Source organism: Lemur catta, chromosome 15 (genome assembly GCF_020740605.2).
Source record: "Lemur catta isolate mLemCat1 chromosome 15, mLemCat1.pri, whole genome shotgun sequence".
Lineage (NCBI taxonomy): Eukaryota > Metazoa > Chordata > Mammalia > Primates > Lemuridae > Lemur > Lemur catta.
Window position 1 is genome coordinate 36,555,729 of NC_059142.1, and position 22,772 is coordinate 36,578,500.

The following is a 22,772-nucleotide window of genomic DNA, read 5'->3' on the forward strand; positions in this document are numbered from 1 at the left end:
TACTTTACACTTTTGTGTTTGTGGTGATGCCAGTAAAAATAAACCTGCACTGCCAGTCATATAGAACTACAGCACATACAATTATGTACAGAGTACATAATACTTGATAAGGATAATAAATGACTGTTACTGGTGTATGTATTTACTAACTATACTTTTTTTCAATTTTACTTTATTTTTTTTTTTTTTTTTTAATTTTTTGAGACAAGGTCTCACTCTGTTACCCAGGCCAGAGTGCAGTGTAATCATCATAGCTCACTGCAGCCTCCAACTCCTGGGCTCAGGCGATCCTCCTCACCTCAGCCTCCCAGTAGCTAGGACTACAGGTGTACACCCCCACACCTGGCTAAATTTAAAAAAAAATTTCTTTTTGTAGAGACGTGACCTCACTATTGCCCAGGTTGGTCTCAAACTCCTGGGCTCAAGCGATCTTCCTGCCTCGACCTCCCAACGCGCTAGGATTACAGGCATGAGCCACCCTGCCCAGAATTGTCATTATTTTGGAGTGTACTCCTTCTAGTTATTATTAACCAAAAAAGTTAAGTGTAAAACAGCCTCAGGCAAGTCCTTTAGTAGGTATTCCAGAAGGCATTGTTATCATAGGAGATGATAGCTCCATGCATGTTATTGCCCCTGAAGACCTCCCAGTGGGATAAGATGTGGAGGTGGAAGACAGTGATCGTGATTATCCTGTCCCTGTGTAGGCCTAGTGGATGGGTATGCTTATGTTTTAGTTTTTAAGAAAAAAGTTTAAAAAGTAAAAAGAAATAAATAAAAATTTTGAGAAATAGAAAAAAACTTTTATTAAGGATATAAAGAAAGAAAATATCCAGGTGTGGTGGCTCATGCCAGTAATTCTAACACTTTGGGAGGCTGAGGTGGAAGGTTCACTTGAGGTCAGGAGTTCAAGACCAGCCTGGGTAACCTAGTGAGATGGTGTCTACAAAAAATAGAAAAAACTAGCCAGGTATGGTGGCACATGCCTGTAGTCCCAGCTACTGGAGAGGCTGAGGCAGGAAGATCACTTGAGCCCAGGAGTTTGAGGTTGCTGTGAGCTATGATAATGCTACTGCATTCTAGCCAGGGTGACAGATCCAGACTCTGTCTAAAATAAGGAAGAGAAAGAAGAGAAAAAGAAAGGAAGAAAGAAAAGACAGAAAGAGAGAAAGAAAGAAAAGACTGACTTTTGTACAGTTTTATAATGTGTTTTTGTTATAAGCTAAATGTTAAGAGTTAAAGTTAAAAATATTTCAAAATTCATAAAGCAAAAAAGTTAAAGTAAGCAAGGTTAACTTGCTAAAGAGAAAATATTTTTATAAGTTTAGTGTAGCCTAAGTGTGTACAGTGTTTATAAAGCCTAAAGTAGTGTACAGTGATGTCCTAGGCCTTCACGTGCATTCAGTCCCCTCACTTACTGACTCACCCAGAGCTACTTCTAGTCCTGCAAGTTCCATTTGTGGTCTAAGTGCTCTATACATATGTAGCATTTTTTGTCTTTTATACTGTATTTTTACTGTACCTTTTTTACGTTTAGATAACACAAATACTTACCATTGTGTTACAATTGTCTACAGCATTCAGTACAGTAATATGCCGTACAGGTTTGTAGCCTAGGAGCAATAGGCTGTACCACATGGCTTAGGTGTATAGTAGGTTATACCATTTAGGTTTGTGTACATACATTCTACGATGATCACACACTGACAAAATTGCCTAAGGACACAATGTACCCCCATCATTAAGCAACACATGACTGTATTTGCTTTAGAAAGGTAACTCCAGCTTAGTGTAAGAGATGAAATTGAACAGAGTGAGGTAAGGCAAGAAGCAACAAGTTAGTAGACAACTGCTGAGTTCAGTAGAGAGATGATAAAGGCATGAATTAAGGGAAGGGCTGTGAGGATAGAAGGAACTTCTACAAGAGGATGAAGACCATGAATGATAACTGAAATGTATTTGAACTGTCAGTTGTCTTTCATAAATAACAAAAATGGAAATGGTTAAATGGTAGGCCTTGCTATTCACTGTGGCCCATAAACTAGTAGCACTGGATTCACCCAGGAGTTTAGGAATGCAGATCCTCAGGCCCCAGCCCAGCCCCTACTGATAAAACATTTTAAGACATCTCAGGTGGACATAATGTATATGTGTGTGTGTGTGTGTGTGTGTGTGTATGTGTGTGTGTGTGTGTGTGTACAGAAATGGAATGTCTCTCTATTTTATAAATGAAGATGGAAATTTACGGGGGGGGGGGGGTTGATAGTCAAAGTTACATAATAGCCTGAACAAAGAAGCAGATAACTATATTCTTAATTCAAAGGCCATAAATACCTCAGGAACAACCCATGGTCAGGCCTCTCTGAACCTTTATCATTCTATTAGACACTAATGATATTACCACAAACCTTGTTTTTTAAATTATTTTTATTAACTGAAGAACTCGAAACTCTAACTCTGGCTCTTTTTCATATTCAAGCACCTCTTATACTTTTATTCTTTCTTTTGACTCCAATATATAATAAATTATAGATCATCATATGCTAAAAATCTTAAGACTCCACTGAAACTCTGTAGTTCCACAAGTTCACTCACAAAATGGTTAATTTGCAGCTATTTTAAAGGCCAATTATCAATTTAGGGCAATAAAACTAACCAATCACCAAAAAGAACAAGCTCTGGAAAGGTAAATGGAACTCTTCAGACTCTTTAAAGTGGCAAAACATTAAGTTACAGAAAGCAGAAAACTGGAGATAACAAAAGGCACAATGGGTCCTGATGCATATTGGTCCAATGACTTACTATAGGTTGAGTATCTCTTATTCAGAATGCTTGTTTCAAATTTTGGATTTTTGCAGATCTTGGAATATTTGCATTATACTTTTTTTTTTTTTTTTTTTTTGAGACAGAATCTCGCTTTGTTGCCCGGGCTAGAGTGAGTGCCGTGGCATCAGCCTAGCTCACAGCAACCTCAAACTTCTGGCCTTAAACGATCCTACTGCCTCAGCCTCCCGAGTAGCTGGGACTACAGGCATGCGCCACCATGCCCGGCTAATTTTTTATATATATATATTTTAGTTGGCCAGATAATTTTTCTATTTTTAGTAGAGACGGGGTCTCGCTCTTGCTCAGGCTGGTATTTGCATTATACTTAATGGTTAAGCCTCCCTAATCCAAAAATCCAAAATCTGAAATGCTCTAATGAACATTTCCTTTAAGCATCACGTCAGCACTCAAAACGTTTCAGATTTTGGAACATTTTGAACTTTGGATTTTAAGATTATGGACATTCAACCTGTACATGGCTTCCAATAAGTCTACTTTACTTCCTATTAATTACATGGAAAGTTAAGCATTTAAAACAAAATTAAATGTCCCACCCTGGATAGACTGACAACATTTTCTCTCCATTTCTATCTTCAAGCTATTAAAGATTACCTGTGGCAGCATTCTTTTGTTGGAACTTGGTTAGATACATGTTCATTCCTTTCTTAAAGTCCTGAGAAAACATAATTTTTTAAATCCAGGAAAGTCAGATCTCAGAATTTATAGTACATTTGTATATTAGTACTCAAAACCAAATTTACTCAAATACTAAAGTATCAGATATACTGAAAAACACAAATCTCTCTGATGCCTATTGCCTTTTATTCAAGAATTCATACTCCTTACCTTCTACTTTTGCTTTTAAGTTTGATGCCAGCCTCCCATCCCCATCCCTAAATATACTTGCACATCATTCATCTAAGAGACCACAGTAGTCGATTAAAAAGAACTGCAGTTCTCACTTTTTTCTCATTAAAAAGGAATAAAGACAAGCCAAAAATTATCTAGGAATGTAATTCAAATAAAATCAGACATTTTTCCATGCAAAACTCTATATCATTTCACCATAAAAGAATGAAAGATTTTTTAAATTGCTTTTTACCTTATCCCCAATGTAGTCATGTAGCATTCGGATGACAGATGCACCTTTGCTATATGATATAGCATCAAATATCTCATCAACCTCAGATGGATGGCCCACACTGACCTGGCAGACAGTGTGATTCAGGGTTATGACAGGAAGCAGATAGCCTGTAATACTGAATTACATAAAAAGCTTTCTAGGAAAACCCTTCTAACTTATATTTTTCTGCCTGTAACTCATTCATAATGTATAATGATGCTCCTCAAAAGAATGTAACAGTTAATCCTAATAAAGTGGAATGTATAACATGATCCCTGTCATCCCTCAGAGCCTGGGTTCCAGTCTTGACTTTGTTCTACTGGGAGGCAAGTCACTATATCTCTTTTTATTCTTAGGAGAAATGGGGGGAGCTGAGGAAGGAATGGAGAGATGAAAAACATTTGATTTCCTACACTAGTAGTAATTACTTATAATTATATAGGACTCTAGTTAAATATGTCAAAGTAGGATTATAACTCTAGTTTTTTTGGGCCCAAAATTTATACATATAAACTGAGGTAAGAATAGGCTAGGTGAGGAGAATTCAAATATGCACAAAAATAGATAATGACAATAATAAAACACTATGTCCAGAATTTTCCTTGAAACCAACATAATGTTACCCAACAGATAAGGTTTCTCCGATACTATTCAGCAAAAACATATTGAATGAATGCAGATACACAGCACCTGCCCCTACAAAGACCAAATTTTTTTACTGCATATCTTAAAAAGAAATGTTAATTAGAACTTGGTCTTACTAGCTTTTCAAGACTGGAAATATGAACTATAAAAACAAGTGAAATCACCCATTTAATTTTCTCCTTTTTTCAGAGTCCTAAGGATCTGTATAACAAATTAACTTATTTCATTGAAAATCAGAGCAGTCAAAGGCCAATGGTTGGAAAGTATGGCTCACTTCAATAGGATGGCTGTTATCTAAGGCATCAAGCTCCTGGGCACGGGTATAATCAGCAGAAACAAATTGAGTCCAAATATCATATTCTGGGAAGCAGTGGTCTACACATAGATATTCAATCCAGGATGCAAAACCTTCATTTAACCAAAGATGAGTCCACCATTCCTAAAAACAAAAGATGGAAACACATAAAGAAAACAAAACAATTATCATTCCACTAATTTTAACAACTCACATGTCCCTTCTACTATACTCTAAAACTTACAACTAAAATTCAATTAAAAATATTCAGTAAAGAACTCACATTTCTGAAAAAAAGAGAAGCCTAAAAGACATGTCAAGAAAGGCCAACTGGTGATATCAGAATTATGCCTGGGGGACATTTTCAAAACACTGCTAAGTAACTTTTTACTACCAAAGGTAGAAAAGGGTAGGGCATGGTGGCTCCTGCCTGTAATCCCAGCACTGTAGGAGGCTGAGGTGGGAGGATTGCTTAAGGCCAGGAGTTTGAGACCAACCTGGGCGACACAGTGAGACCCCCTTTCTACAAAAAATTTTGAAAACTAGCCAGGCATGGTGGCACACATCTAAAGTCCTAGCTACTCAGGAGGCTGAGGTGAGAGGACTGCTTGAGCCAGGGGGTTCAAGGCTGCAGTGAGCTATGATTGCCACTGCACTCCAGCCTAGGCAACAGAGACCCTGTCTCTTAAAACAAAACAAAACAAAACAAAAAAGCCCATATAGGAACAAGAAAAGAGTGCAGATAAATATAGGCAAGACCAGAGGTGAACAATATCATCATATAAAATTTAGCTCAGTAAAGGATTTCTCTTAAAAAAACAGAACAAAACCAGAAAGCTATCAGGGCCAAATAAGGAAAACTGGAAACTATTAATATTTCCACAATGAATGGGAAAAACCATTGACTAACGAGTTGAACTTTCATGATAAATAGAAAAGCAGTACTGCTTATACAAGGATTATGTGAAATTAACAGAAATGTCATGCCAAGAAGCAGTTTAGTAATAAATGGTGTTCAAGCATCTATGGTATACAAACTTCTTATCTGTTAATAAGAATGTATAATGAGTAGAATGGACAAAGAATATGAAGTGACCAAAAAAATCAATTTTTTATTTAACTTATTTTTATTTTTCATTTTTAGAGATGCAGTCTCACTCTGTCACCCAGGCTGGAATGTAATGGCACCATTATAGCTCTCTGCAACCTCCAACTCCTGGGCTCAAGCAACGCTCCTTCCTGAACCTCCCAAGTAGCTGGGATCACAGGTATGCATCACCATGACCAACTAATTTTTTTTATTTTTTTGTAGAGACACGTTCTCACTATGTTGCCTAGGCTGGTTTTGAACTCTTGGCCTCAAGCGATCCTCCCCCCTTGGTCTCCCAAAATGCTGGGATTACAGATGAGAGCTACTGCACCCGGCCTCAATTTTTTTAAAAAAATAAACTTTTAAAAAAGAGATCTCAATCTAATTTTTATTAAAGCTGACTAAATCTATTAGTAAAAGAAAACAATATATGAATCCAAGATAGCGGACAAAGGAATATGGCAACGGTGAAAGACAAAAGGGCATTTGGAAATTTGGAAAAGATCAAACGTTTTTAATATTAAGTGATGAGTGGCTATTTGTCTATGTGCTTTGTGCTAATTAACTAGTAGCCTACAGCAAGATAAGCTGGTACAAAGCTAAAGTTATTCTCCAACCTATCTCGAAGCCCTTGGAATTTCAGTTTATGAAACAATTGACATGCAATAACTAGAATAGTTACATAAATCCAGTAAAAAGTTATTTAAAGCAATAAAAATGCACATTATTTCCCCTACTGAAATTTATTGCTGGCAGTTTCAAAATAAAATCATAAAATAAAGTCCTCTCAAAGCTGAGCCAAAAAATTATTTGGTAGGAAGTAGAAACTTGCTGCATTAGGAGAAAAGATCATTTACTTATGTATCTGAATACAGGTACTAACACATGTAATTTCACAGGAAATTACATTTCAAAATTTTTTTCACCTGTAAAATTATAAACACCCAAAGCAAAAGGAAAGGATTTATTTTCAAGAATTGACTTTCTTTAGAAACTCTCTCAGATGTGTAATAGTTGCTAAATGTCTTACTGTCTTGCTTATTTCTGTGACATATGGACTCAACCAACATCCAAGTCAGGTTCTGCTCTTTGGCAGCCTAAAATGCTGTCATGGAATGTGGCTGGCTCCAGAATCTCCTGTTCTTTCACTGCAGAGGTACTTCTAATTCATTTATTATACCCTGTGCCCCTAAGTTCTAACACAGGTGACTTTCATGGATAGTTTTTTTTAGAGTAAGAATAAAAGGTCAGGACTAAAGGACAGAAATCATTTATTGCAAATATTATAAGGATTTCAATGGAACAGCTGAAATTTTATATACCTTCACTCTACAGTTATTTTGCAGTTTCTTTACATTTATTTTACCAAATGTCAACTTAACATTTTAGGCAATGAAGAAACTAACCCCTAAAAACATTTCTATCTAATTAAATATCAGTTTGTTATTTATCAGGTTACTTTTAGCTACTGAACTACATAATAAATATGACTTAAGAAACTACACTTAACCTAGAATTTCACTGCATGATTTCTTCTTCTTCTTTTTTTTTTTTAAAGACAAGGTCTTACCGTGTCCCCCAGGCTAGACTGCAGTGGCACAATCATAGTTTACTGCAACTTCAAACTCCTGGGCTCAAGTGATCCTCCCACCTCAGCCTCCTGAGTAGCTGGACTACAGGCATGCACCACCACACCCAGCTAGTTTTTTTTTTTTTAACTGTAGGGAAGGAGAGTCTCGAACTCCTGGCCTCAAAGTGATCCTCCCACCTTGGCCTCCCAAAGTACTGAAATTACAGGTGTGAATCACCATGCCTGGCCTCATTCAAGAAGAATCTTTCTTTCTCACTAAATTAGCATCTTGACTTCCCCCATTTGCAGGCAAATTCTAGAACAGTTTAGGAAGTGTTTTCTGTTGAATACAGACTATCCATATGCTCTTGTTCAACACAGATTCTGATAAATGCTTTTCAAAGTGGACCATTTAAAATATAATTTTTCTGTTACTCAATTATTTCTTGGCACAATGTTGCAGCCAAACCTGAAATACTATGTAGCCAGAATACTGTGCAATAGGATGAAGATAAATATATTTGAGCACTTAAAAATATTAAATACCATAGTAACAAGATTTCCAAACCATTGATGGGCGAGTTCATGTCCCACAACCAGAGCAACCCACTGGCGTGACGAAGAACAGGAGTTTTTTGGATCAATAAGCAATGCAGTCTCCCTGTGTTTAAAAAAAAGTTCAAACAATAAGAGTACTGCCGTAAAAGCAGGCAGGCACAAGTGGGGAAGATTCAGATAGTAAATGAGTCAAGTTAGGCTATAGAAATAACAAGAAAACATTTCCTCAGCGTATATAGGACAGAAAAAGTTCCAGGAAGATTAAAGACTACTCCCACGAAATTCATACAACAGAAGATCAAAGATGTGACACAAGTTTAAATTACCAGTTTGTTGATAGGACAGCTGCCTGAAATTTTGGAAAACCTTTGTATAAGTGGTTAGGGATTATTGTGCTAGAATCAGCTCAGCAGTCCCCAACCTTTTTAGCACCAGGGACCAGTTTCATGGAAGACAATTTTTCCATAGACCGAGGTGGGGGGACGGCACTGACAGCGGAGCCCTGTAGCCTGGTCCCTAACAGGCTGCCATACCAGCCTGAGGCCCCGGGGTTGGGGATCAAGGTGCTAGATAGACAGAAGACAGTTCTTCCATAACGAAGGGATTGGTTAGGGAAGATGCATTCCACAGACCCAAAAATGACACTGAGCAGGCTGTCTAAAACTTAGCTCATCTAAGAAGGCAATTGAAAGTAGAAGGCAAAAACTTGTTTACAGACTCTGCTTTAAAAAATTATACAACCCACACATTTGTATTGTGGTGACAGACATGGAAAAACTTGGCTAGAAGATATGTAATCAGGGAAAGTTCTTCAAGCTAGATAAATAACTATGAAACTACTGGGAAGAAGGAAAGGCACCAAAATGAGAAACTCAGCCAAGAATATATCTAAAAATGATACTAATGCCAGATGCTCACTTTAAAATCTTACACCCTCAGATAGTAGCACCAGGGGTGGGGAGGGATCCATCTGCATTCTTGAAATGTGTAGGGAAGTGAGAGAAAGTAGAAAAATTTACACCAGATTATAAAGCAGAAGCTCCTCAACTGCACTAGGAGTGAAACCCTTATGAATGCAGTGATTGAAAAGATAAGGCAGGGTAATGCATCATTAACATACCTGTAAGTAACAAGGCCCCAGTTCTCCATGGCACCTTCATAAAATAAATATAAACATTTATTGATATGTATACATACTTATTCCTCAAAATCACAAAATTCAAAAAACGTTATTACAATTCAGCAATAAAATGAAATTTACTTTACCAGCTGCAAAGTCTGCAATAGCAATGAGATCAATTTTAGGCAGAGGATAAGGAACATTGAAGTAGTCCTTATAAAAAGGCAAGGTTTTAGCAGCAACCTATAAAAGTATAAACAAAAGAACCATCCAGTAAATATTTTATTATAATTCATTCTGAAATCCACAAAGGAATCCTGTTGCAAGCCAAAGTATCTCAAATTACTAGAAACCAATCCTGGGGAGCCCTACTTCCAAAGACTGCCTTAGCTCCAAGCTTTGTATATGATGGCCAAACTTTAATCCATTTATATAACTTGGTATGAAAAATATAATGACATATTTCCCCACCCATTCCCTAGATAAGTAAATTCTTATATTCTCTTAATCATCATCTTGTAAAATGTTAAATGCAACACCAAGGTTGGTATTTCCAAAATTCTATTAAAAAATAAAAACAAAGTAGCACAACTTTCAGATTAAATTATAAATAATTGTACTAATAATTGATCAGAAATGTAAATTCCCCAACCTGGAGTTATGGACTGTTGGAACAATCCTCTTCAAGTACATTTACCTCTAACGCAAATTTTCCTTGCTCTGCTTTGCCAACAGGGGTGTAAACACGGACACACACACCATCTTTTGACCTTGTTTCCACAAAGTCATATTCCCCCACAACAAATGCCACCAGATATGTAGACATAACAGGTGTGCGGGCAAACTTCACTTCCACTAAATTTTCATCATCAGGGTATGGTTTCCGGTCAATTACATTCTTTAAAAAAAAAAAAAGAAAGAAAGAAAATTTAAACATTGATTTTAATACCTTAGAGTAAATGCTAGCCAAAAACTGTAGGCTTACTTCTCTATCCCAGTTCATCCAGTGCTTTTACACTGTCAAGATCTTTCCTCTTAAGAAGGAAAATGATCTGATAAAGCACTAATACTAAGAAGTTGGGGGCTGAAGTGTTAAAACTACCAAGGACTTGTGAGAGAAAAAAAAGAATCAACTTTTCTTGATACTTATTATATGGGATGTTTTAAGTAAGACCTCAGTACTTTTCAATTGACGTTAGGATAGCAGAAAATGATTACTAATAAAAATAAAATGTGGAAACTCTCATTGCAAGGAGTACGAATTTCTAGATCTAGAGCATTTTCTGTACCAAGGCTGGCTCTAAGCAAATTTGTGAAGAAATTTCCACTTTACCTTTAGAATCCCTAATTTCCCTTTGGTGTTCTCTCTTTTTTTCCTATTCAGGCTCTCAGTTTCCTCAAGCTCTGTCTATTCTTTCTTCCAAGGAAGACTTATTCAAGAACAGACCTGATAAATTCATTCATACTAAAATGTAAATGAATATTTCACTTTAATATATTAGCCTCTTCTCTAAAAATATTTGAGAAGAGAATGACATTCTACTTATGGAATTCTTTCCACCAATAAATATGCAAAAGCCAGTTATTTTCAGGTGCAATAAGCTTTTCCAAATTCCCCGGAGTCTAAGAGGCTCCTAAATAAGGTGGTCCTAGACAATACACTTCAAATGGTGAATGTTTACTCTATTTATGAATGAGATCAATGACATTACTGAAAAGAGCATATTCCAAGACTATAATTGGCCAAAAACCTAAATACACTTCATTATGTGGCTGTATCTTTTAACATTTAATAAGAAAGTCAAAACCTTTTTATTTCAGGTAATATCTAGTAAACTTGTCATTTATTTACATCTCCAAATTAAAAGTAATCTTTTAATGTATTTACCAAGGAATTTCTTCCATGAGGAGGAAAACCCTCCAAAAATAACAATTAAGAAAAAGAGGGCATACTGAAAATAAAGAAAAATAATATTTGTTTCTATAATATATGTCATCCTATCTAATCAGCAAACTAAATATGCTAAGTCTATCAAAAATTTAAATAGACTTATAAACACATACATACCATGTTTGATAAAGCTACTCTGTCCTTAGGAACAACCAATGAGATATCAAAAGTTGCTTTGATGGCAGGCTCATCCCAGCAAGGAAAAGCCCTCCGGGCATCAGTAGCCTTAAGAAAAGAATATGAGATATAAATACCAGTGACTGCAAAGAAAACACAATGCTTACTACCATTGCCACACCAGCAATTATCTGGGAAATAAGTCTGCTATGGATCTTAACAATATATTATAATCATTTATAATTATATTTTTGTCTTTAATAAAACATTTTAACATTTCAAATTTAATGCAAATGGCTTCATCAAAAATGTTAATGCAACACAGAGCACAAAAAAGTCAACAGTATGCTGTGAGGATTCATAATTGGGAAAATATGATAGGTTACCTCTCTGCTTTTTATTTTAAAAATAAAAGTAAAACTATTCTCAACCTTTGATGTGCTTTGTTCTTTATCTGGAATGGCAGCAATGGGAATAAGGACAGATGCTCTATCAATTCAAAACAGGTCATTCGTTTAATGGCATTTCCATACACTACACATAAAACTGTCACCACTTGACCTACTTAGAGAGATCTCATTCTTTCACTAAAAATTAAAAAAGAGCAAATTTAGCTCCCTTCCCCAACCCTGGTAGGTATTTTCCATTCCAGTCGGGGTTGGGGAGAGGGGGGCTTTAAAAAAAAGAGCAAATTTATTAAAGCAAAATAAAATTTAGTGGTTCTGCAGGATATCAGTTATAAAAGAAAGAAACTTTGGCAAACAGAACAAATCATAAAATGGAACCAATAACAAGATTCTGTATCATGAAAAGAAATAACAAAATACAAAGAGGTAGAGGAAGCATATACCTCTGAAAAAGGTTTTTTACAAGGAAAAAAACGTTAGATGGCTGACTGCATTCTCAAAAAAGTTAAATAAATCATGAATTCTATCAACGAATAAATAAGACTTTTGAAAAGAAAGAAGGTAAAGAAAGAAATGGTAGTACAGAAACATTCTAATCATAAGTAGTAGCAGTAGAAAAATGAACTGATACTAGAGGAAATTAAATGAATGGCATGAATAGGAAGATTTAAGGGATGGGCAAGGTGGCTCACGCCTATAATTCCAGCACTTTGGGAGGTTAAGGTAGGAGGATCCCCTGAAGCCAGGAGTTTGAGACCAGCCTGGGCAACATAGTGAGACCCTGTCTCTACAAACAATTAAAATTAAAAAAATTAGCCAGTCATGGGTGGTGCGCGCCTGTAGTCCCAGATAATAGGGAGGTGGAAGCAGGACGGATCCCCTGAGCCTGGGTGTTCAAGGCTGCAATGAGCTATGATCGAGCCACTGCACTCCAGCCTGGGTGACAGAGTGAGACCCTGTCTCTAAAAAGATGAAAAAAAAAAAAAAAACCTATAACATTTAAAAGTTTCTAAAATATTCAAAGGACAAAGTGATGAAAGCGATCAAAGACACATTTGAGGGATAGCTACTAGAGCTAAACCTATTATTAACTGATGTTTTTGAAGAAGAGATCAGAACAGATACAACAATGAAGATGTGATAGAGGAAACTTTTGCCACACAGAAGATCTGAATCTGAAAATCAATGGGGTTCAGTACTAGGCCAAATTAATAAAAAGTGAATAACTCATAAAAAATTTTTAATAATTAAACAAGCATAAAGAAAACAAAGCTAAAAAAAATCTTACCTATGAAGGGAGAAGAAGTATTTCAGTTTGTGACGACTCCTCTTGACAAAATGAAATGTGCAAGACTTTAGTTGCCAGGCTAATTTTTTTTCTATTTTTAGTAGAGATGGGATCTCACTCTTGCTCAGGCTGATCCACCTGCCTTGGCCTCCTAGAGTGCTAGGATTACAGGCGTGAGCCACCCTGCCCAGCCTTGATATACAAGACTTTAAACAATATTTATAGACTTTTAAAGTGAAAAAGCATAAGCCAATTGTAAGCCAACCTCTTATGGTTGAACAAGGTGGGCTTATTACTTCTTGTTGCAAAGGAAACCTTACATCGCAGGGAACCATGGGATGTCTCTGTAACAGTGTAAGAAAAAACCTACTATCCAATTTGGGATTTGGCTGGGTGATTTGAGGGCGGGTCTAAGGAAGCAGGGATTAACTCTAGATGTGAGACTGGGTGCTGTGAGAAATTCTATGAAGCAATTCTACGAGTTGGTATCTGAATAAATCTTATCTATAGTGAGGCCTGATTAGAGCAAGTCGAAAATTGTAGTAGGTAAAGAAGCAGTAGTCAATCATTTTAACTAAGAAATGGAGATGTTTGGTATTTTGTGGTTAGTGCAGTGATCTTGTTTTTGTCTGTGCTTAGACGAAATTATGATGTACCCTTGTTTTGTCTCACTTTGTCATGGTCTCAGAGTAACCTTGTCTGACATTGGTATCTTATGATATTGTTTATGTCCAATAGGAGAATAACATGGGCTAGCTGTGAGTGCCAGGACAGTTTTAGGATGTTCGAAGTTGCTCTTTTTCCTTTTTCTTTTTTCCACCAAACAAATCTATATACCCAGTAAAACTGTTCATGTATAAAGGCAAATGAAAGATTTTCAGATATGTAAAGGCTTGAGAATTACACCACCTACATGCCTCTCTAAAAAAATTGTTTGGAGACATACACCTGCCAACCATTCCAGGATAAAGTGTTCAAAAGGACTAGAGATAGGTACTGGAATCATCCAAACATAGAATTAAGCCTAAATAGCTATGGCAAATGTTATTTTAAAACAGAAGGCATCATAAAATTCTTGAAAGAGAAGATAAACAGGTAAAACAAATTAGCAGTAAACTAGACTCAAAATTTCAGGTTAGGCCAAATAAACAATACAGGGATATGGGTAGAAACATAAGAATGGATATCATCAATTGTTTTATCATCCATATTGAAATTTGCAGAAATAAATTTAATTAGATTTAACACTTAAAAGTACCACTAGCAGATTAAAAAAAAAACTTTATATAACTTACAAATACTTGAGAAATAAAAATCAAGAAAAGCACAGATACTGCAGTAAGATAAACAAAGGAAATGTGAAAGCAGCAAAGGAATGTTACAAAACAGCTAATAATGCTGTAGGAAATGCCACAGGTGTCAAATACTAAGATGATGATTTTAATTAAGAAAGGTAAACAGTATAAAAGCAATTCAGGTAATGAAATTTTGTTACACACACACACACACACACACACACACACACACATATATTTGCCCAACCTGCACCCTTAATTCCCCTAATTCTATAGAGAAAATGGCTGAATATACAATAAGAATTCTAAAACTGTATATGGCACCTAGCCTCAAATAATCACCACAAATAATAGAGCTTTGCCAAAATGCCTAATTTAAGAATCATAGTATTTGAGAGAAGAATAACCCATACCTCAAACTGTGTTACAGCAGCATAGCGCACTTCTCCAGAAGGGGTGGTATATTTACTTCGATAGAAACCTTTCATTTTGTCATTCAGCTCTCCAACAAAATCTATCTTTAAGGTTCCTGTACCTGTGATTGAAGATAAATAAAAACCATTTTTATGGAGATATTAAGCACAGTTATCAAAAATGTCCTCAAGACACTATTCAATTAGCTACTTATAATGTTCATTCAGATCATTCCTTCCTTTCTCAAATATTCCTCCTGGCACTGGAGAGAATATAGTATTTACTAAAGTAAATGACAGACAAATCCTAAAATAATTCTTAAAGTGATATTTTGGGTGATTGCTTAGAAAGTTCTTTAACTTTATTAACTTAATCTCAAATTACCAACACATGAAAATAAGAACAGAAAACAAACATTATTATAATAAATGACTGACATGCTATTGTGCATGGTGCTTTGAAAATATTTATAACTATTTATAAACTTGTCCCCATTTTTTCAGATGAGGAAAGTGAGGCTGAAAAGCTGAATAATTTGCCCAAGGCCATACAATTAGTAGATATCAAGAATGGGATAAAATATCAATCCAAAATTCATACTTTCTGCCAATTACACCATCTGAATCCGTCCTTTTAGAAAACTTCATGCACGGAAGCAAAATGTAGCCAATTACCCTCATTAACAAGACAAGACACTGTACGTTCAATCCAAATGGAACACTGCATATTTTTGTAAGGAACTATATGGAAGACCAATGATTCCATCAGTAAAAGGGCATAAAGCGAGCTCTTTTTGTTTTTTCTTTTTTGGAGACAGGGTCTCACTCGCCGCAGCTAGAGTACAGTGGCACAATCATAGCTCACTACAACCTCAAACTCCTGGGCTCAAGCAATCCTCCTGCCTCAGCCTCCCAAGTAGCTGGGACTACAGGCGTGTGCCACCACGCCTGGCTAATTCTTCTAGTTTTTTGTAGAGACGGGGTCTCACTCTTGCTCAGGCTGGTCTTGAACTCCTGGCTTCAAGCAATCCTCCCGCCTCGGCCTCCCAAAGTGCTAGGATTATAGGCGTGAGCCACCGCTCCTGGCCCATAAAACAAACTCTTAAAGTCACCTCAATCATTTGAAATCTGATGGTAAAGAAATACATTTAATGAATAAATTATTAAATACAAATAAGAGTGCAACCTAACATGTATTATGTTGTTGTATAAGAATAAAAACAATTTAGACAAAATGTGAGGTTTTGTGAATATATATACTTTCATTTTATAACAGAAAAAAAGATTATAATTACTATCTAGTAGTCATCTCCTAAATTCAGATGCATGGCAAAACAATAATCCCATTCTACATTTTACAGATCAAATCATGAAAAAAAAACAGGGAAATGCTGACTTTGTAATTAATCCTTTAAAGTGCCTACTTAATCACAAGATTTAGAGCATGAAAGTCTAACAAATCAAAGATATGGTATGACCATAAAGTAATTAGCCAATCATACTGAACTTTTATATCGTAATGTTTTAAACTGTCATTTTGGAATGCTGTAGAGCAATGACATTTGACATTGTTCAAAATATTCTTGACTCTCTTCGTGACATATTAATATTCTTTTGGATGATCTCAAAGTCACATCCTCATCTTATAAAACTAAATTTGCTTTTTGAAAAGGGCTGAAAGTCATGAGTGCAAGTATATAGAATAAGTCAATGACAAACTGCAAACTGTTTCTAGACTGATTTTTCTTATGTGCCTCACACTGGTTTTGAAAGTAACTTAAATGAAAATTTCAGACCTTTACAGCAAAGTCATCACTAAAGAAAGTGCCACATTGTTAAAGTAATCATGCTGGGGAAAAAACCCAACTCAACTGAAGCTCAATTGAATAGATACGTGTGATGGTTATTTTGAAAAAATCAGACATTTGTTAATATTTGAGGAGGACAGTGAATATGAATACTTTTTTCTTTAAAGAGAATGACAGATTACTAGGACAGTAGATATGAATACAGTACAAGAATTTATAAGAATTCTAAATGACTGATACTAAAGAATTAAATTACAAATAACAAAATTTTAAAGAAAAAAAATTTAAAGATGTTTTCTACTTTCTTTAGGAATTCACTGAATTTTTTTTTTTTTTTTTTTTTTTGAGACAGAGTCTCACTTTGTTGCCCGGGCTAGAGTGAGTGCCGTGGTGTCAGCCTAGCTCACAGCAACCTCAAACTCCTGGGCTTCAGTGATCCTACTGCCTCAGCCTCCCGAGTAGCTAGGACTACAGGCATGCGCCACCACGCCCGGCTAATTTTTTCTATGTATATATTTTTAGTTGGCCAGATAATTTCTTTCTATTTTTAGTAGAGACGGGGTCTCGCTCTTGCTCAGGCTGGTCTCAAACTCCTGACCTTGAGCGATTCACCTGCCTCGGCCTCCCAGAGTGCTAGGATTACAGGTGTGAGCCACCGCGCCCGGCCTGAATTTTTTTTTAAAGCAGATGTATTCACATTAATAGTTTGCAAGGAAAGATCTAACAGAGTATAAAAACCTACTACCTTTAACAGAAACTATTTGATATAATTTTATGTTGCGATTCCATGAACAGAATTGACCAGTCTGTTTTCATTAAGTCAACTGTTAAGATGTTTTTAAATATAATTCATATTTCATAGTATATCTACTTTCAACTTTTCCTATTTGGAACAAAAGTGGATTTAAAACTCATAACTAAATAAGAAAGGCTGCTTACACTTTTACTTGGTTTTAAATCTCCAAGGCCATCAAACCATAACAAGATATTGACAGTGACCACTTCCAAAAAGTGGCATACTAAATAACATACAAAGTATTGGAAAGAGTTATTACCTGAAATTCAAACAAAACACAAGTTAAAGTTTTAAAAAATCATTAATAAATTTTAGTTAGTCACATTATACGATACTAATTATGAAGTATTTACTATTAATACAGTAGAATTTTAGGGAAAGGAGAAAAAGGACTTTTTGATAAATTTCACTTACTATTAAATTTCACACCACACTAATGAACTGATTGACAGATTGGCTAATTTTATACCTATTCACACATAATTTACACTGCTTCCTCAAATTAGATGTCTTATTTCAATATCCAATGTATGCAATATTTATCTGTTTGGAGTTGTAAACCTTTCAAAACATATATTAAGCTCATTTATAAATTAAACAACTGAAAAATTGGGAATTCCCCAAAAACCTTAAGTGTTTAAAGTTTGGGAGAGTATGATAATTACTGTAAAACCTGGAGTAAATCCTGACATATTTTAATATTAAGAAATTCAGGGTAGGCCCAGTGACTCCCACCTATCATCCCAGCACTTGGGAGCCCAAGGATGGAGGATCACGTGAGGCTAGGAGTTCAAGACCAGCCTGGGCAACATAGTGAGAACCTGTCTCTACAAAAAACAATTTTAAAAGATTGGCCAAGTGTGGTGGTACACACCTGCAGTCCAAGCTACTCAGCAGGTTGAGGCAGGAGGATTGCTTGAGCCCAGGAGTTTCAAGAGCTATGACTGTGCCACTATACTCCAGCCTGGGTGACAGGGCGAGACCCTGTCTCTTAAAAAAAAGATTTAATGAGCTAATACTAAATGCTTATAAAATTAAAGACAGGTTAATTTATACAAAAAGGGAGTAAAGGTCTTCGCCTTTGTGCCACCATTTCTTATTATCTTGTTTTTCACTCTTTAAAATGCTAGGAACTACTAGTGTTTCTCCACATAAATGTCACTCTGCAGGACCCTTAACCAATGATTATGAGGTTGTCAGATTTTCTTTTTTTGAGATAGAGTCTCACTCCATTGCCCAGGCTAGAGTGACGTGGTGTCAGCCTAGCTCACAGCAACCTCAAACTCCTGGGCTCAAGTGATCCTCCTGCCTCAGCCTCCTGAGTAGCTGGGACTACAGGCATGCACCACCACGCCCAGCTAATTTTTCCTACGTACATTTTTAGTTGTCTGGCTAATTTCTTTCTATTTTTAGTAGAGACGGGGTCTCGCTCTTGCTGGTCTCGCTCTTGCTGGTCTCGAACTCCTGACCTCGAGTGATCCTCCAACCTCGGCCTCCCAGAGTGCTAGGATTACAGGCGCCTGGCTGAGGTTGTCAGATCTTATAACGATTATGGTAACTTAACCACTATTCTACCAATTTCAGAAAAGTGGATGTTTTATTTAGCTATATAATCATTGGCACAATTGTTAATTTGATGAGACTAAACACAAAGGTTACACTAATGTCCTCCTAAGATACATTCAATATTTACCCCATTATCAGACCACTTTGTGTAATCTGTTTTGAAAAGGTAAGAACTTCATTCTTAAAGAATAACTGTGGGCCGGGCACGGTGGCTCACTCCTGTAATCTTAGCACTCTGGGAGGCCGAGGCAGGTGGATCGCTCGAGGTCAGGAGTTCGAGACCAGTCTGAGCAAGAGCAAGACCTCGTTTCTACTAAAAATAGAAAGAAATTATCTCGCCAACTAAAAATATATATAGAAAAAATTAGCCGGGCATGGTGGCGCAAGCCTGTAGTCCCAGCTACTCGGGAGGCTGAGGCAGTAGGATCGCTTAAGTCCACGAGTTTGAGGTTGCTGTGAGCTAGGCTGACGCCACAGCACTCACTCTAGCCGGGAAACAGAGCAAGACTCTGTCTCAAAAAAAAAAAAAAAAAAAAAAAGAATAACTGTGAAAATTTGACCCACAGAACCTTGGGAAAATGTGAAAGCCAATGATTTTCAAACAGATATTAACAGATATTCAATAATTCAGTATAGTCAGACCTGCAAGATAAATTTTCTGTTCTAACATTTCTATCAGTGATTTGTTATATTAGCTAAAAATTGTTACATTAGCTTTAAAAAATCTCAAAAACTAATGGTCATAATTTTCCCTGACTTATTATTATTTGAAATGGCTTTACCATTTAGCAAATTGGCTCTAAATAGTCCTTATCAAGAATGTCAGCTCTGATATACTGATAATAAATTACCTCCAATATATATAGTTAAAGGGAAAAATGGTAGGTACAGAATATTATGAATGGCATGATAATTTCTGTGTTCTTAAAAAGCATATATATAAATGCTTACAAAAGCATGATACCGTTTCAAAAGGATACATAGGAAACTGGTTGCTTCTGAGGAGTGGAGCTGGGAATAAGACAGGATAGAATGGCAAACAAAATTTCACTGTATATCACCTGAATTTCAAATTATGTACATGTATTATCTTCTTTAAATATTTAATTTTAAAAATAAAGACAGTATAATGTGCTGATTAGAGGTGCAGACTCTTAAGTTAAACTACTTCAGTTTAAATCCCAGGTCTGCCACTTACTAGCTGTGTAACCTTGGACAAGTTATTTAAGTTAATTAAAAAACAATTTTTGTCCCTTAGTTTCTTTATAAAGTGGAGATAATAGCATCTACCTCAAAAGGTTACTGAAAGAATTAAATAATATTTTTGATGCACTTAAAACAGTACCTGGCACAGATTAAACACTCAATATACACATGTGTATATAAAAAATATCTTTTATCATGTCAAGAATTTCTATTCTTGCCTGATGAATTGTAGCAAATACATTTTAATTTCTTTTGATAAATATAATATTTTTAATTTTTTGATTTAATGAATGATGTTGCCGTATTTCCTAATGTTGAACAACAATTGAATCTATGCTATCTTTTTCCTATACTTGCTAGGATTATATATCTTCTTGGACTATTTTAAAAATCATTTATTTCTACTTTTTTATTCATTTATTTCTACTTTTAAATCTTTTCTTTCTCTCATCTACTTTCTTCAAGTTACTTGTTCTTTTTATCTAACTTTGAGTTTGATGCTTAGCTAATTAATATTCAATCTTTCTTAACTAAATATCCTCTCTGAGTAATGTTTTATCTGCATCCCTCATGTTTTCAGATGTGGTAACTTCATTACTCAGTTCTAAATATTTTCTAATTTCCATGACAAGTCTTCTTCGACTTCCTAATTATTCAGGGGTATGATTTTTCTAAATATACAAGAAGGGATTTTTTCATTTCTCTTTTGCTGCTGACTTCTAATCTTTTCATAGTGTGAACACAGAATGTAGTCTATGGATACAGATTTAAAACTTAAAAAAAATTTATTTTATTTCTATCAAAGTACTAGCTCATAGTTTAAAACTCATACAGTACTATGAGGCTTACATAAGTTGCAGGCCTTGACCAACACTACTCTACCCCCCACACCCTTCCCCTAGAAGCAACTAATTTCAAACCCTGTGATTTCTAAATATCTTCATAATGTAGCCATTTCTTACTTTTCCAATTTTAGACATTATTTTCTCCTTACTATAGCAAGTGAAGTTTTAGCCAAACCATCTCTCACGCCAGTATCTTTTACAAAGAATGGAATTTTCAAGGACCCTGTAAATCTGAAAATATCTTCATTTTATTCTCTCATGTAAATTCAACATTTGGCTAAGCATAGAATTTTAGGCTGAAAATCAGATTCACTTAGTATTTTGGAGGAATGGCTTCCTAACAGTCTAGTTTCCACTGTTGTTGATGATAAGTCTAGTGCTATTCTGACTCCTGAACTTTAAAGTTAATATGCTCACCTTCCCTCCTGCCCCCACCCCAGACAGGAACTCTTTGAGAGTCTCATTTTATCCCAAAAGTTCTAAAATTTGCTTCCAATTTAAAATGTAAAAAGTATGGAACTTTTTATATTTACTGAGTCAGCCTCTCCCAATGGTGTATCTTTTCAAACTGAAGTTCTTGTCCCCTCAGAGTTCAAAGAAATTTTCTTGTTTTATGTCTTTAAAAAATTCCTTTTCCCATTTTTTTTTAACTTTTTTTTCTTTTTTTTTTGAGACAGAGTCTCACTGTGTTGCCCAGGCTAGAGTGAGTGCCATGGCTTCAGCCTAGCTCACAGCAACCCCAAACTCCTGGGCTTAAGCAATCCTACTGTCTCAGCCACCCGAGTAGCTGGGACTACAGGCATGCGCCACCATGCCCGGCTAATTTTTTCTATATATATTTTAGTTGGCCAGATAATTTCTTTCTATTTTTAGTAGAGACGGGGTCTCACTCTTGCTCAGGCTGGTCTCGAACTCCTGACCTCGAGTGATCCACCCACCTTGGCCTCCCAGAGTGCTAGGATTATAGGCGTGAGCCACCGCGCCCGGCCCTGTCTTCTTGTTCTTTTACTAGATGGATGTTGGTTCTGCTAGATTGGTCCTCAAAACTATTTTTCTGTTTTCCATTTCTTTGGTTTTCCTGCTGTTTGGAAGATTCCTCAATTTCATCTTCTAAAACTTCTACCAGGTTTTTTTTTACATCTATCATATTATAATTTCCAAAAGTTTTCTTACTGTAATTCTTCCTGCTTGATGGTGTTCTGTCCGGTCCTTGTTTAATGAATGCAATATTTTCTCTTAATCCTCTAAGGATATTAATTAGTGTGCGAGTTATTTCTTGAAACTTTCTTTTGATTTGTCTTTGCTGCATGCAATTTCCTGTATTTCTATTACACTTACTGTTTTGCTTTCTGCTTTATCTTTCATAACAGAAGCTTTTCTCAAATGTCTGGTAATTGCTGCCCCAGTAACTTTGGGTTTGGTCATGCTACTTGCTTTGGTAAATGAAATGTGAGTGTATGTCAAGTATACCACCATCATGCAGAAGTCTTAAATGTGTCTTTCTGGTCTGGCTCTCTCCCCATCCCTGAGCTTCTGCCCTCTGCCATATGTGAGGCTAGCATGTCACACAAAGATGGTGGCTGCTCACTACAGCTCCTAAAATGAGAAGACTTGTAAGCTGAGTGGAGCCCAGTAAAGTTGGTGATATGGCTACAGATGATCAGTCCTCATAGTCCGTGTGTAAGAAAGAAATATTTCTTGTCAGCCACTGAGATTTGTGGTCCTGTTTGTGGGTTCAAATGTACACATACATTTATATGTACATAGAAAATTTCTGGAAGGATTCACCAGACAGTGGAAGTAGAAGGGGTTGGAGAAAGGGAATCTCAAGTCTTCTTTTTCACATTATATTCTTT

General features: G+C 36.0%; 1 protein-coding gene across 1 annotated transcript in view; it reads right to left on the reverse strand.

The window, feature by feature from the left end:
- NPEPPS (aminopeptidase puromycin sensitive) overlaps nt 1–22,772 on the reverse strand; it is a 90,262-nt gene that overhangs the window by 22,007 nt on the left and 45,483 nt on the right. Inside the window, exons 4-12 of the mRNA XM_045526317.1 lie at nt 14,696–14,817; nt 11,293–11,400; nt 9,922–10,122; nt 9,371–9,467; nt 9,225–9,258; nt 8,093–8,207; nt 4,866–5,030; nt 3,926–4,030; nt 3,436–3,496 (exon numbers count right to left, since the gene is read on the reverse strand). Of these exons, the coding sequence (XP_045382273.1) occupies nt 3,436–3,496; nt 3,926–4,030; nt 4,866–5,030; nt 8,093–8,207; nt 9,225–9,258; nt 9,371–9,467; nt 9,922–10,122; nt 11,293–11,400; nt 14,696–14,817 (1,008 nt within the window). The remainder of the gene's footprint in view (nt 1–3,435; nt 3,497–3,925; nt 4,031–4,865; nt 5,031–8,092; nt 8,208–9,224; nt 9,259–9,370; nt 9,468–9,921; nt 10,123–11,292; nt 11,401–14,695; nt 14,818–22,772) is intronic.